Source organism: Lemur catta, chromosome 6, assembly GCF_020740605.2.
Source record: "Lemur catta isolate mLemCat1 chromosome 6, mLemCat1.pri, whole genome shotgun sequence".
NCBI classification, from domain to species: domain Eukaryota; kingdom Metazoa; phylum Chordata; class Mammalia; order Primates; family Lemuridae; genus Lemur; species Lemur catta.
Window position 1 is genome coordinate 57981764 of NC_059133.1, and position 15823 is coordinate 57997586.

The window sequence follows — 15823 nt, forward strand, 5'->3', positions numbered from 1 at the left end:
CCCTGGTGCCCCCTGTGGAGATCGCTGTGGAAGATGTGGGAAGACAAGGGGACAGGTGATGGGCCAGACTGTCCCAAGGAGAGACTTGTGGGTAGAGGCAGAGGTGGAACCTGAATATCAGTGGTTTATTGGGAAGCCCCCACTCCAAACAGCAGCAGCCCCGCTCCATGCAAGCTTGACTGGAAATAAATAAGGTGGCACTCAGTGAGCCAGTCCATCTTCCTCCTGAGGAGCTCTGGGGGGGGGGGGGTCCGCCTCTGCCCACCTGGGGGCTGGGATCCCTCTGGCTCTTGGGGAGAAGGTGGGGAGGGTGGGGGATACAGACTGCAGACCACCCCTTTCTGGCCTGGCCCTGGGGCAGCCTGTGAGCCTAGTGCTGCATTCATGATCTCTGAGGTCTGGTCTCTGCCCTGTCCCAGAGAAACCCCTCCCCAAGAGACCCCAGCCCTGGGCCCCCACCCCGAGAGTCCCATCATGGGTTTCTGCTCCCATCTCTAGCCGTGTAGCCTGGGGAGCCAGTGCCTCCTCCTCAGCCAAGAGGATCAGCTGTGGGGAAGGAAGCTTTGCTGTCATATTTTTTTTTTCTTTTCCCCCCCTGTGGTTTGGAGGATGAGGGCCTGGCCCCTGCCTGACACTGGTCAGCGGGCCGTCAGCTCCATGGTCTTCTTCCGCTCCTCCCGCTGCTCCTCCCAGTCCTCTTCAGGCTCATACGTGCCCTTGATGATGGCCACACGCTCACTCAGGCTCAGGGAATGAGGGAAGAGCAAGTAGAAGTAGAGGATGGCGGCCAGGGCAGCCCCCAGGATGGGCCCCACCCAGAAGACCTGGCAGAGATAGAGCCAGTGGTCAGGGGGCTGAGCACCAGGCCTGGGAGACCACACCTCCCCCTACCAGAGGACAGAGCCCTGGACCCTAAGAGGAGACGGGCATACGGACTTCCAGACCTCCAGAGGGAAAGCCTTCCTTCCTCCCACTTCCAGACAGATATACACCCCACTCTCCAGTGACAGAGACATGGACCATAGACACTCAGATCCTCAAAGGAGGCAGACAGATCCCCAGGGGGCCAGGCTCCCTCCAACTGCACCCTAACGAGAATCAAATGAACCTTTAAAGGGGACATATGGATCCTCAGAGAGACAGATGAACAGGACTCCTCTCCCCTCAACATAGAGATAGAAACACAGACCCTGGAGAGTGACCATGAGCTCTCAAAGGAAGTGACAGAAAGATTGTCCAGAGGAATAGACCCACAGGAAGATTCCACCAACCCTCTCAACAGGGATAGATCAATAAACCATCAGAGAGGATGGACATATAGACACCGAGAGGGACAGACACAAGATCCTCAGAGCAGATCAACACAGTTCTCCTCTGTTACCTCTAGGAAGGTACAGATCCCCCTCCCTAGGGAGACAGACACTCATAACCCCTGTCCCCAGGGGCTCAGACCATATAAACTCACCCTGCCCTTCTGGCCAAATCCCAAGTCCCCTCTTCTCTCCAGCCACCGCTCTCCCACCCACTCCCAAGCTCTGGGCCGATAGCATCCAGAAAGTCCCTTCAACTCTCAGCTGCCACTGCTGGGTCTCCAGGCCCTCATGGCCAGGGAGCCAGGGGAGGGCCCAGACTCACCCAGTGCGAGGGGCTGAACCGATTCATGACCACTGCGGGGCCGAAAGAGCGAGCTGGGTTCATGGAGCAGCCAGTGAAGTAGATCTGGAGAGAGAGGGTGGTGGTGACAAGGGCAATGTTCTTGTCCACTCCCACAGAACCTGGACTCTCCTAAGGTCACACAACAGTCCAGGGGCTCAGCCAGGTCTCAAACTCATGTCTCCCGATTCCTAGGTTGGCAACCTCTTTCTCCAGGATCCCAGCTGTCCAGTTAACAATGGTCTACTCTCTTCTCTGTCCTGAGCTTGGGCTTGATTCCCTGCCCCTACCTCACCTCCTACTTACTCCTCTCTTTCATCAGCCCAGAGAAGATTTTGGGGAGGGGGGTCAAGTCTGGGGCCCAGTAGTGCCAGAGTCCAGCAGCTCTAAATCCAGGCCTTAAACTCTGCTGGACTCATTAGTCTGGTGGGGGTCTACTCTTGGGCTCCATTATTTGCCTGGAGTGCCTGCCCCCAACCCAGCCCCAGCTGAGTGTTGGCACTGCTCACCCCCACAAGGTGACCCAATGTGACCGACAGGCCAATGGACAGGGCCGGGGATCCCACAGGGCTGGTGCGGCGGGAGTCAGTAGAGGCGAAGACGCAGAGCCCCAGCTGGAAGGTCAGAATCAGCTCCACCACCATGGCCTTGCCCTGCGTCGTGTTGTTGTTGAGCTGCAAGGGGAGGGTGGGTTAGGAGCTCTGCATCTTCTGGCTCTATAGCCCGGGGCTTGGGGAGAGGGGCTTTAGGTCTCCAAGGACACCTAGCGCACCTTGATATCTGGAAGCCAAGCCCTGTGCATGTCACCTCAAAGAAACCATTTGTGGAAGCTTGAAGTTCTGGCCTGTGGCTAACGGCAGAGTATCCTGGACACAGGCCTGTCAACGGCTCTGCCCAACCCCCAACTTCCACAAGCTGGCATTTACCCCCCTCCTGTGGGCAGCTGCCCAGTTTGCCTACTGCACCCCCAACCGGCCTCCTGCCCATGCCTGACCTGATGCTGGTGCCAACCTCAAACCCGTCTCTCCAGTGCGGCTGACTCACTGCTTGACAATGGCCGAGAAAATCCTCCTCTGTGTTTGATTAATGAACCCAGTTTGCATGGGGGGGCGGCTACTGAATCTGCGGCTACAGGAGTGGGGAGGCAGCAGCGGGCAGGAGCAGGCGGTGGGGAAAGGAGGAACCAACATTCAACAGAGCCCACTATGCATTGGCATGTTAGAGGGTTCATGTCTATGACATCTGCTATGGTAGGTGTGACCGTCCCCATGTAATGGATGAGAGAAATGAAGGACAGAGAGGCTAGGGTCACCCAAGCCAGGATGACAACCCACTTCTCTCTGAGGGTTCCACAAAACCACACCACTGATGAGCAGGCAGGGGAGGTGAGGGACCCAAGAGGAAAGCAGAGTTCAAAGGCGAGACAGGAGCAAAGGCAGAAGTTTTGGGCAAGAAAGGAGGGGCAGCAGGCACCTGGAGAGAGGCCAGGATGGGCCAGCATGAGGAGGGGGCAGAGGAGGTGGATATGAGCAAGGGAGAGGGGGCACACATAGGCCTGGAGATTTATGGTCTTGGCCTTAGGAGGCTCTCACCTTCCTGGCAAGGACATGGGCTGGCCCTCTCTGTTGCACCCGTTTTCCAGATAGGGCATGGAGGCCTGGTCCTGAGCCCACCCAGGGTCCCTTGCCCCCTCACCCAGCCTGGTGGGCACTCACCGCGTTGACTGCCAGATTGCCCCGGGCATTGAGTGGTGCCAGCCAGTAAAGGGTGCCCGCCCCGGCGATGGCACCCACCAGCTGGGCCACCACGTAGAAGACAGCCCGGAGCAGCGAGATCTGGTTGCCCAATAAGAGGGCCAGGGTGATGGCGGGGTTGATGTGGCCGCCACTGACGGGCCCCAGGGCCTGGGCCATGGTGCCTATGGCCAGGCCAAAGGCCAGCGAGATCTGCAGAATGGAGGGCAGCGCCGACGGCCACTTGAGGGCTGAGCCGAGGCCAAAGAAGACGAAGATGAGAGTGGCTAAGAACTCCGCGAACACGGCCTTGAGGAAGGCCACAGAGCACACCTCCTTCTTCATGGTGGCCGCCGGGGCCGGGCAGCGGTGGCGGCAGCGGCTGGGGGCGCCCGTCGGGGCAGCGGCGGTGGCGGCGGTGGCGGTGGCGGTGGGGGCAGAGGGCTGGCTGTGGGGCGCTGGGCGCTGTGCGGTGCCCCCTCCGCGGCTGGCGGCCTGGCGCGGGCCCGGCGGGGGCGCGCTATATAGAGGGCGGGCGGCCGCGAGCGGGCCGAGCGCGGGGGGGCAGTGGGCGGCTCCGGCGCTCGGGGGCCCGCGCGGCGCGCGGGGAGGAAGGTCGGCGGCCGCCACCGGCTCGTAGCTGCCCGCGGCTCCGCGCGCCCCCAGCCGGGCGACCGCCCCCCTGCCCGGCCAGCGGCCGACCCGCCCGGGCCACGTGACCCAGGCGGCGGTGTAGACGGGACCCGCGGCTGGGGACCGGCGCATGGTGCGCTCTAGGCGGCTCCCGCGCTCTTCTTAGTGCTGCGCGTTCCGGGTTCCCTGGAAGACTTGGCTCGGTCCCGGCGCCCCGGCGCGACAGACCTCTGAGTGTCTACCTGCGCCAGGCCTTTACCTAGGTCCGTGGTCTTCCCCTTTTCTTCTCGTCGGGCCCTTGGTCCAGCTCCTCCTTTTCCTCCTGCGACTGGAGCATCCTGACCCGGCCTCACCCTGGCTGGGCCTGAGTGATGTTATTCCCCGAGGACAGCGCCACTCAGCTCCCCGTCCGCCAGGGGCGGGCGGGCCGGCCGGGCTGGGCCGTGCAGGGCGGTGTGGCCGTCGTGGGCCGCTCCCGGGCCGGGCCGGGCCGGGCTGGCTTCTAGGCTAGGAGCGGGGGCGTTTGAGGAAAAGTGGGCGCAGTGCCAGCCTACCTCGATGCCTCATCACCGGGCAATACCTGCACTAGGCAGCAGCCCCCGGGAAGGCGCCCTCTCACGGCACTCGGCCCAGCCCCTCCGGGCATAGCCCCCTTGGGGATCCCTGCGAGTCCGCAGAAGGTGAGGCCGGAGTTCCCTTTGTCAATAGGACCGGAGGGGGCACGTCTCTTCCTCTCTCTGCCTCTTTCTCAGTCTCTTTCTCAATCTCTTTCAGTCTGTCTCCTAAGCTCTGTGCCTCTCCCTCTCTGTCTCTCCCGTTCTCATTTTCTTTTTTTCCTTCCTGCCTTTTACTGTCTTAGTCTGTCCCTGTTCATCTCTCATCTCAGTTTCTGTCTCCTATTTTCACCTTCCCTCCGCGTCTTTTACTTGCTGTACCTTTCTTTGTTTCTGTCAGTCTCTATTTCATTTTCCATGTCCGTCTCTCTTACACGTGGTCTTTTTCAGTCCCTCCAAAGTCAAGTCCTTCTACCCCTGGCCTGGGCCACACTTTCTGCCACCCCCCAACCTGGTCCTTGCCTCCTTCCCTCTGAGCACCCCCTCTCTGACCTGCGGCCTCTGCACTCCTCCCTCTCCCCATCCCCAGGTTTGGCATGTGGGGAATGAGGCTGGAGGGCTCTCCAGGGCTTGGAGGAAGGGCAGGGACGTGCCCCCAGGATCCTGCCCTGAAGACCTCCACCCCATGGGTGCTTGAGAAGCACTTAGCACGGTTCCTGGCACAGTGTCAGTCTCAGTAAAGTCTCCTTATGTTGTGACTATTAATTTTTAAAGCCCCCTGAGGGTATGGTGTGTAGCTAAGCTGGAGGGAAGGCACCCAGCTCGAGTGTAGCGGGAGGCGAGAACAGGTGCCTCTGTCAGTTTGCCAGGCAGGGGCTGAGGGGAGGAGCCTGCAGGAAAGCAGGACCTGGAGGAGTAAACTCTGCTGGGCTCTGTGGCAGCTAAGAGGCCAAAGAAAACAGGGGCCAAAGAAACCCCTCTATTGTTCCCACTCTGCTCTGGCATTTCCTGCTGTGGCAACTCCTCCTCCAAGTCTCATCTCTTAAGGCAGGTCTGTCTGTCCTTTCTTCCATGGGTCTCAAGGCTCTGCCCCCAGCACAGCATGCCAGCTGTATACAGGATTTTCATCTGTGCCTGGGGCTCAGACTGGACAATGACCCTGATGACGCCAGAGGCCCTTGGAGGCCAGGCTCCTTCCCTGCTGAACTTGCCTCCAGTCTGCACCCTTCTACCTTCTTTGTCATCCTCTGTCCCCAGGCACTGTCTTCATGAACCCACAGATCTCAAACTCCAGCATTTACTCCAGGAGTAGAAGGACTCAGAAATGCTCACAGGAGGCTGGGCCTCCAAGGGACGCTCCTACCTGGGGATCTGAGCTTAGTGCTTTGCGGCTAACCACAGACTATGAAGGCCGAGACCTCATCCTTGCCATTTTATAGATTCAGAATATAATCTATAAAATTATGGATTATCATTAGCCCCATTGTGTGATTTAATTCCAGCCTACCTGTGCGGAGACCCAGACTCAGAGGTTACTTGCCCAGGGTCACACAGTGACCTGAGAAGGGAACCACAGGGTGCCACACAGATTGGTCACCTGATGTGGAACTGGTCAGGCCAAAGGAGACTCGATCTGTCAAGGTTACTCACAAGGGGCAGCTGATTACGTCTTGGAGGTATTACGTCTTGGAATTGTCTTTGCCTTGAGCACTCAGGCCCTGCCCTGTCAGCTCCAGAGGAATGCTTCCCAGGGACCTTTCCAGGCTGGGATATGGGTCTCCCCATTTGTGGCAGGGGGAATTAGAATCTCTCAGGGAGAGCCCCATCCTCTCTTCCCCTGATATAGGGACCTCTGGATTCCTGGGGAGAAGCCGAGGGCTGGGGGCAGAGTGGTAGGGAGCTCAATCTGTCTTCTGGTACCTTGGACTGTAATGACCATTTCCTAGTTGTGGAAGAAATAGCACATGTTGGCAAATGAGCATTTATTGAGTGCTTACTATATGCAGAGCACTGTGCTAGACAAGACAGATGAAGGAAGGTAGATGGGAGAATGTCATCCAAGAACTAGAAGGATCCCTGCCCCCATAGGGCTTACAATCTAGCTAGGAGGCATTGTAGATATATACAAAATCACAACTTAAAGATAAAAAACAACATCAAAGCAACATTTGTAGGTGCGAAGTCATTTGGCGCAAAGTGGGAATGTGGGAATGGCTGCTTCTGAGACCCAGTGGTCAGCCATCTCCTCCTCTCAGCTCAGAGCCTTCTCTGTCCCCAGCTTGGGGACCTAGAGCTCTGTCCACCTGCCTCCATGCTGCCCTGACTCTGTCTGGTTTGGGGTGTGTCTGACCTTCACCTTACTCCAGACGAGGTGCTCTTTAGGGGCAGAAACCTGCTCCACGTTCTTTGTCATGTCTTCCCTACCCTGCCACTGCACTCTCCAAGGCTCTGTGTTCCCCACAAGACAGTGAGCTGGGCTGGACAGGCCCAGTGTGTGTTCTGGTTTCTGCCAGGGGTTCCAAGGAGGAGTCTAGGACTTGACTCAGTGGAAAGATCATGGGATTTTGCATAAGAAGACCTGAGTTCATGTCTTGGCTCCTATATATTAATACAATCCATATGACTTTAGATTCATTTCTTAGCCTTGGTTTCTGAATGTATAAAATGGGAAGAACAGCATTTGTATCGCCAACAGGGTTGGCGATAATCACAGGGGATGATAATGGAGAGATTTGGAAATAGTAAAACCCTTCATGGCTGCTGGCCTTTGTCCTTCCCTAACCTGTCTGAAATTTTAGGAGGATCGGCTGGGCTAATGCACCTAAGGCACCCAGCACAGCGGCTGGTACACAAGAGGTGCTCCCTCCACCCCATCACTTGGAATCCTGCTTTGACCTCTGACCCCAATTTGGGCAATAGGGGCTGGAAGTGGTGGGGATCTCACATTTAGTTTTTGGGGAGATGCAATCCAGGAAGTTGAATAGACCTAGAGAGAAATTCTTGGTACTTTCTAGAGGGGTTTCTTGGGGTGAGACAGGGTGGGGATGAGGGGCCTGAGACACATCCAGGCTGGGCTCCCGGCTTAGTGCCTTTCTGCCTTTTAACTTCTAGAAGCAAGGACACTCAGCTACCAGGAGGACAGCCCCGGAGGTCACCTTGGGTTCTGGCTCTAGCCCTCCCCCAGCAGTGAGGCCAGGTGGCTGTCACTAGCTGTTGGGGGTTTGAGAGAGTGCTCCCCATAGTACCTATGGCCCAGGGAAGCCTTTTTCTGACCCCAAAGAGAGCTTTGGTCAAGGAAGACAGACCTGAGCCTAGATGAGAGGAGGTACAATTACAGAGATGTTCTATGCACAGTGCATTTTTGAAGGGGGTAGAAGGGAGGAAGAGGCTAGACATAGTGCCTGGTACAGAGGGGATGCAGGTGCAATGTGGGACAGACACAGACAGAAGCCTTGAAAGCACAGGGGCCACGGAGAACATGGAGAGGGGGCCTCTAGGTGTGACCCTTAGGTTAGTTATGCAGCAGTCAGGAGGGAGAGAATGGATGGGGCTGGGCAGAGGGAGGAAGGGAGTGGGAGAACAACCAGGGTGCACTCTGGGTAAGGACAGGTTAAGAGACTGGACCAGGATGGGGCCAGCCCCAAACCCATCTCCTTCTACCTGGGCCTTGGGGCTCCCAGGACTCTCCTTTGCTTTGACCACCGACTAAAGGAGGTAAAGGAGGCGGAGGGTCAGGCCTCTTCTGCCTTCTTCCCCCAGGAAGCAGAAATAATGAAATGATCCTAGTAATGCGTGATAATGGTATTAAGAATTACAGTTCACACAGCCTCTTTACATGTATCATCTCACTTAATCCCAGTTAATCTCATTTGAGAACCTTTGCCCTGGCCTGGAAATTTAGAAGCCTGGATTCTAGACTCAGACTTGTCTCTGCCTGGACAAGTCATTTCCCTTCTCTGGTGCTGAGCAGCAGGCTGCTCTGACCACAGTAACTGTCCAGGGCTGGGAGCCAGAAAGGGGTGAGCACGGGATGAGGGGAGGAAGGGAGGGAAGGAACAGGGGTTCCTGGGAAGGAGGAGCTGCTGCCTGGGGGCGGGGTTGGGGGTGCTGAGAGTGGAACCCGTGGTGCAGGGGCGTTGCCTGGTGCTGGTGGTTGCATGCCTGAGCGCCTTGCCCAGCCAGCCATAGGTGTGTGCTGGGTGAGAGGCTCACTTGCGAAACAGAGTGTCTCCTTTCAAGAAGTGTCTAGTTGCAAATCTCCCCCTCTCCCAAGACAAAGGCTAGGGGCCCACAAAGTGCTGTTGTTTTCTCTGCTGAAGTGGGAGGCTAATCTCTGGGTGTGGGGGGGGACTGGAGATGAGGGTCCTCTGCACACACAGCATACACACACACACATACACACGCGGACACACATATGCCTGCTTCCCCCTTTGGAGAGGTCCTCCCTCAGGGCAAAAAGGAAATCCTTAGCCACCCAGCCATCTTTTTTCCAGAGGCCATTTCTAGGGGAGTTGTTCTCTGATTGACACCTCTCTACTTTCAGCAATAGGTCCTGGCAAGTCTTGGGGCCCAGTGCTGCAGCTGGGGAGGAGGAAGGAGGGGCAAGGTAGGGGTTGGAAATCAGGACTCTCCGTTTACCTCTCTCAAAGCGGCCTTCAGATCCTCTCCTCCCCTTCTCCTGGCGATGATTGGCATCCAGGACTCATCCACTACAGAGGAAGTGGATTTATTGCAGGTGGGGGAGGAAGGGATCCTAGGGGGAGTGAGAAGTCCCCAGCTGTGCACACTTGCACCACCAGAGGCACTCGGGGGCACACACAACCCTGCACGTGAGGACAGAGAGGCATGGGGGATGTACACACACTTGCACACTAGCAAAATTGGGTGCACTATTCCCAGACCCCCCAAAGCCAGGGTCTGTGCACTCCCCACCCAGGACCTGGGTTCAGGCTCTTAAGAACTTTCCTCTTCCCGCCTACATGTGTGAATCCTCCCTCCCCAGCTCAGTCCCCAGATCCCCAGTTCCCTGCAAGGGGCCAGGGGGTCAACCACCTGCGGCCCACAGCCCGGGGCAGGGGATCTGCCAGGCTCGCCGCTACCGCATAGCCCCCTTCCCGCCCGCTACCCGCTCAGCCCCCGCGGCCCTGCACGTCGTGCAAGTAGCTGCTCTGCTCGGGCGTCGGTCAGGGCCTGGGCGTTGGGGCGTCGAGGCGGGCGGCTCGCTCAGGCCTTGCTGCCCCGCGGCAGGCTCTGCGGCGAGTGCAGCTCCACCGACTGCCGCCGCCGCACCTCGCGCTCCTCCCAGTCGGTGTCCGGCTCCAGACCCTTCAGCACTGCCAGGCGCTCCGACAGGCTCTTGGCCTGGGGGAACAGCACGTAGTTGTAGAGCAGGGAGCCCAGGACGGCGCCAACCAGGGGTCCAATCCAGAAGACCTGGGGGCGAACGGAGAGGGCGGCTCGCACCCGAGCCGGGCACACCCTGGGGCCGCACCCCTCCTCCTCGCGCCAGCGCTCTCTTCACTTCGTGTGGGAAAGGGGTCTCATGTGCCATTAATATAGTAAAATGCTTACTCATGTAATTAGAAACGGCAGGAGCTGTTGGGGAAGACCTGTTAGCAGGGGCGTTAAGGGTGCAAATTCCCAAGCAATTGCTTAGGTGTGAATCCTGATTGCACCACTTACTTGCTGTGTGAACTTTGAGAAGTTACTTACCCTCTCTGTGCCTCAGTTTCTTTTCATTATAATAATGCCTAACTCCTAGGGCTGTTGTGAAAACGAAATGAGTTTATATTTGCAAAGCACTTAGAACTAGGTTCTAAGAACTCTTAAAACTATAAGCACTAGATAACTGCTAAATAATAACAATTATGTAAGTGTGAGGTAGTATAAACATTACCATTTGCTGAGCTCTAACTGCCAGGCACTGTGTTATCTGTTTTACATGGGTGACCTCACTTAATATTCCCAAGAAGCCAATGCGGTAAGAACCGTCGTTATCCTCATTTACAGACGTGCAAACTAAACCTCTGGCATCAGACCTGAGAGTGGAACCCAAGGCTCTCCAGGGCCCAGGAGAAGGAGTGTGGAGGGCTTGGGGCACAGTTGCTGAGGCCCCCACCCTACTCTATTCCAGCCCTTGTTCTCCCTCTGTAATGGGTTTCTAGGGAAGGGGAAGGTAGGGGGGTTTCAGCCATTACCCAGTGGTCATCAAACTTGCCGGTGATGACAGCTGGAGCCAGGGAGCGGGCAGGATTCATGGAACAGCCAGTGTAGTAGATCTACAAAAGGAGGTGGGGGGCAAGAGAGAAGGAGGTGAGGACAGCGCAGGGAGTCTTTGTCCCCTCTCCAATGCTGACCCTCAACCTGAAGGGAATTTATGCAATGGACAGTTAACTCCATGTTTTAGTTACGGGTGTCTGCATTCATTTGGGGCTGGAATGATATCGTCCTTATGGGGCATCTGGGAGTCAAGCCCTCCAGGGTGTCTGTCTCTCTTGGGAGTTGTGTATCTGTCCCTCTTAGGGTCTTTGGGGGTCTTTTGGGGTTCTATGTATCTGTCTCTGGAATGGTCTGTGTGTTTCTTTGGGGAAGGTCTATGTGTCTGTCCCTCTAGGGAGGCTGGAACCTGTGGCCATGACCTACCCCAAAGAGGTGGCCCAGGGCCACAGAGAAGCCGATGGAGAGGGCAGGGGCGCCCAGGTTGTCTCCGCGGCGTTCATCGGTGGAGGCAAAGATGCAGAGCACCAGCTGCAGGGTCAGGAAGAGCTCCACAGTCACCGCCTGGCCAGGTGTCGTGTTGTTGCCGAGCTGGGGACAGAGAGGAGGTGGGTGGGGAGCGCTGAGCGCTGCTCTGGTTCTGTCTCCCTGCCCATCTGCAGCTGAGGCACCACAGAGGCTGCTGGGCTGGGAGTCAGAACACTTGGGCTCGCCAGACACCTTAGCTGGAACTACTGACACCTTCTTCCTACGCCCTGGCCCAAAGGCAGGGAGGGGTTGGATTCCCCAGGGCCTCCCAGCCAGAGGAAGGAAAACTGACTCCATAGCCCATTAGATTTGGGGACTGAGGTTGTGTGCCTATAGCGTGAGAGGAGAAGGATGCTGAGATCCAGAAACTCTGCTTCCTGAAGAGCAAAAAGGGAAGAGGTTTCAACTGCAGCAGGGAGCTTTGGGCCCGCTGACGGGAAGGCCTTCCTCTCTCTGAGCCCTAAGACACTGGTTTGACGAGAGGCCTGTGGCCTTTTCTCCTGTGGTCAAATGGCTCTTGGAGACAGGCTCTAGGGACTTGGGTCTGTGGGATGTGTACCCCCTCCTCCCACCAGTCCAGCATAACCTTTGCCTGTTCCTCATTGTGTTTCAGGCCTCCGTTTTGGCCTGTGGGTTTGCTCCCCACACATTCTGTGGAGATTGTGGGGGCACGGAGCTCCGTCCTGCAATGCCTCCACACCCATGTGGGGTGGCCACGGCCCCAGCAGACCCTGCCTTGGGTAAGGAGAGAACTTGGGGCTGAGCAAAGAGGCTATTTTATAACTGGGCCACACCCAGCACTGGATTTGTCCCTGGGTTTTGTCATCCTGTACCCTACGCCCTGCCTTCTGGGGCTGGGCACTGCACTGGGTGGAGCTCTGTTCTCAGCCCCCATACTTCTCCAGGGTCTGAACCCCCACCCCTGGGTCCTAGCCATCAGGCTGGTATCCTTGGTTCTGTCTAGGGTCTAACCTCAATCCCTCCTGTTGTCTAGTATCAGAGCCTCTGGGGAACAGATAAAAGAGCTTTGGAAGCAGACGCTATGGAGGCCCCTGGCTTGCTGTTGGACCCTGGCCTCGGTTTCTCCTTCTGTAAAGTAGGGATGATAAAATGGATTCCAGAGGACTGTGAAAGGACTAGAAATGATTTGGGTCAATTTGCCACTCGGGAGGGGGACCACAGAGTTTACCCCACAGTGTTGTATCAAGGATGAGATGATGTCTGGCCTGACACGGGGCAGGTGCACAACATTGGTTACTTCCTGGTGGCCAGGTTAGTTCTCAATGTCCACAGAGGACACCTGGCACAGGCCTGATGCTCATCTGGCTCTCCCTAGCCCCATTCCAGTCGGACAGTGTTCTCCCCAGTTCCTCAAGAAGGTAAATACGGAGCAATAGCTTGGAGGAGCCTTCCCAGACCCTTCTGAGGCCCCCAGTCAGCTGTAACATGAGGGAGGAGGATGACTGAGTGTTCTCCATGGCTCCTTAGTGCTTCCAAAGCCCCATTATTAAAGAAGGACTTTCTTGGTCATGCTCTCAGGAAGTTCCTCTCTCAGTTTGCACCTCTTGTTGTGCAAACTGAACTCATTTCATTCTCAATGGAGACGGACACATTCCTCAGTCTGTCCACCACTTTGGCCACTCTAGCCTTTTCTTGGCCCTGGACCCCCAGCCTCATTATATTTTCCACTTGGAAGAACAGAGAAGTTCCACAATTGGGATACCTCTGCCCCTTGCATGAGGAAGAGCCACCAGTGCAGAGGAGGGGATGGCCATGGAGACCTTACAGGACTCTTCAAGGACATCAAGACTCTTATCCACTAGCCCAGGAGAGGAGCAGGCCAAGAAATGCTGGAGACGGGGGCATGAAAGAGACACTTGTTGTTCTGGCTTGGGATGGGGGGATGGAGTGAGAGTTGTTCTGAGGAGGGCACAGGAGACAGGGTAGTAGGAGCCGTAACGTCAGGAGAGGCAGGATACAAATGTCTACTGGCACCTTCTGCCCCGAGCCCCGTGAAGGAAGAGTAGCATCAGGTTTCTGTTGGACTTGATGCTTCATTACAGTAAGAGCTGGCCTAGACCTCAGCAGGGGACAGGGTCCCAAAGCAAACATGCTTTCTGAGCTGGGGGGAACCTCAGAGTTCTGTCTTCAGCATCTCCTGGTGCGCCCCGTTGCAGGTGCTGCTTTCAAGCCACGCATCGACACCTCACCGCAGCCCTGCCAGTAGGGATGGGCGTGCTCACGTCTCCAGACCCTGGAGAAGGTCCCCGGAGCCCGTGAGCTAGCTGCTGATTACGTGACCCAGTGGCTAACTGGTCATCTTGGGCACTTTGGGAGCTGAGGGTGATGCTGCGGCCCCTCCCTGCCACATCTCACCCCCTTCCCCTTTCCTGGGTCTGTGTAGGGCCTGGGAATCCAAGGGGCATGGGTGGGGACCAATGACCTGTGCCCTCCTCAGAACGACTCTCACTCCATCCCCCCATCCCAAGCCAGGACACGTGCCTCTTTCGTGCCCCCGTCTCCAGCCTCTCTCTGTCTCTGTGTCACTGTCTCTCTTCTTTCCCAGACCCTCACCCAGCGCCAGTCCCTCCCAGCTCATCCTTTGCTAGGGATTCCCCAGGATCTGCCCTTGTGGGAGGACCGAAGTTCTGGCTACTCACAGTATTGACAGCCAGGTCCCCGCGGATGTCCACTGGCGTGATCTCATGGAGCAGAGCAGCCCCTGCCACAGCCCCCAGCACCTGGGCGGCCACATAGAAGGCAGCACGGAGGAAGGAGACATGGCAGCCCACCAGGCAGGCCACGGTCACGGCAGGGTTGATGTGGGCCCCGCTGATGTGACCCAGAGCCTGCACCAGGGTGCTGATGAGTAGGCCGAAGGCCATGGAGATCTGCAGCACAGAGGGCAGGGCCTGCGGCCACTTGAGGGCCGAGCCAAGGCCAAAGAAGACGAAGAGGAGCGTGGCCAGGAACTCTGCGAACACGGCCCTGGAGAAGGCTATGGACCGCAACTCCCACATGCTGCGGAGCCTTCTGGGGGCCGGCCCAGCGGTCTCAGGACCAGGAGGCTTGTGGTGCTCTCTCTCGATCTCTCTTTCTCAAGGCCTCTGGAGAGGCTGGGCCACGGGCATTTATAGGGGCCGTTCATCCTGGGTCTGGGCACGTGGGGTGGAGGTGGAGGCGTTCAGGCCAGTACCTCTTCTCCCCCATGGCTGCCCCTGCCCACCCGCATGCCTATCACCCCATCTTGGCCTTCACAGCTGACTAATGTTCCCCATTAATGAGCTCCAGATAAGGACTGACGTCCCCTGCTTTTCCGTGTTTGTTCCCTTGGTTACCCCAGGGCTGCTGCCCCAGGGCCTCCCTCACCCCCACGGGCTTCTGTGAATGGGAACCTCAGTGGGGGACACGTCCAATGCCCCCCTCTCTGACTGAACTGTTGGCCAAGGCAGAGGCAGCACCTCACCCAAGACTGACTATGAGAGAACGTCAACACCACCTCTTCTAGTGATCAGGAAGTTCTTCCCGCTGTCGGACCTCCAATTTTTCCTTCTCGAAGGGGATGGAAAACAACTGGTTGACTTGTGACAAATTTCCAAGGCATGAAGGTTTTGTATCTCTTCTGTGTTTGCTTTCTTGTAGTTAATCACCCATAAGTCATTAAGCTTCTCTTTCTCCCTGCAATCCCAGCCAAACAGCAGCTCCCATAGCCTGGAGGCAGGGAATGGTCTCAGTGGTATCAGGACCCTGGCCCTGGGTGATGGAGTCAACTTGGGGTTGATGGAGGAAGCCGAGGGCTTCCACTCCACCTCCTCCATCACCCTGTTCCCTCTCTGTGACTTAACCTATCTTGTCTTTCTCTGTAAAATCAGGATAATAAGACTGACCTCATGGGATTGGGGTTTGGATTAAGTGAAACACTGTATGTAAAGTGCTCAGAGAAGCACCTGGCCCACAGTAAGTTGTCAATTAATACCAGCCATTACTTGTAGTATTATTTATACTCCGAGGAGAGCAGTTGTCCCCAAATTCGCATGTCAGGGTCCCAGAAGATGTGGCAGGCTCTAGGAACCCCCTGGAGCTCGAGGCCCCCCAGCCACAGGGGGAAGACATTTCTGTGGGGCAGTGAGCTGTGTTGGCTCAGGGAGGCTGTGATGCCTGGTAAGTGGCTCTCTGGCCTTGGTGTCCCCTCGGCCCAGCATCTGGGCAATGCCACCTCCTGCTGTCAATGCTGCTGTGGCCACTGGGGTCCTAGAGATGTTCAGGTCTCCACTTGCTGGCTCTTCCCTAATCCCTCTAGCCCTGCTCCCTCTCTTGGGAGCTCAGCTCAGGTGTGGCTGAGCTCAGAGTGGGGTCAGGGGGAAGGATGGCTTCTGGACCCTGCTCTACTTCCTATCCCACAGATCCCTGGGCAAGTCACAGTCCCACAAATGGAAACTTGGGAGGAATTGGAGACTTTTGAGTGAGACCTTTGTGTTATATCACAGGGAAACTGATGCCCAAGGA

The 15823-nt window shown here is 56.9% G+C and overlaps 2 protein-coding genes across 4 annotated transcripts; both read right to left on the reverse strand.

Annotated features, from left to right (window-relative positions):
- Window positions 1-104: 104 nt before the first annotated feature.
- On the reverse strand, window positions 105-3899 carry AQP5 (aquaporin 5). Of its 2 annotated transcripts, none has more exons than XM_045554963.1 (4): window positions 3369-3899; window positions 2163-2327; window positions 1636-1719; window positions 105-824 (listed from the first exon to the last, which is right to left on the reverse strand). In XM_045554963.1, the coding sequence occupies exons 1-4, from the start codon at window positions 3729-3731 to the stop codon at window positions 639-641; spliced, it is 798 nt and encodes a 265-aa protein (XP_045410919.1). In that variant the 5' UTR covers window positions 3732-3899; the 3' UTR covers window positions 105-638. The 2 variants fall into 2 exon arrangements, with proteins under 2 accessions (XP_045410919.1, XP_045410918.1); XM_045554962.1 differs by having other exon boundaries at window positions 1636-1785.
- Window positions 3900-6540: 2641 nt separating this feature from the next.
- AQP2 (aquaporin 2) lies at window positions 6541-14409 on the reverse strand. Of its 2 annotated transcripts, none has more exons than XM_045554964.1 (4): window positions 13978-14409; window positions 11216-11380; window positions 10771-10851; window positions 6541-10006 (listed from the first exon to the last, which is right to left on the reverse strand). In XM_045554964.1, the coding sequence occupies exons 1-4, from the start codon at window positions 14335-14337 to the stop codon at window positions 9797-9799; spliced, it is 816 nt and encodes a 271-aa protein (XP_045410920.1). In that variant the 5' UTR covers window positions 14338-14409; the 3' UTR covers window positions 6541-9796. The 2 variants fall into 2 exon arrangements, with proteins under 2 accessions (XP_045410920.1, XP_045410922.1); XM_045554966.1 differs by having other exon boundaries at window positions 6541-9934; window positions 13978-14405.
- Window positions 14410-15823: the final 1414 nt, after the last annotated feature.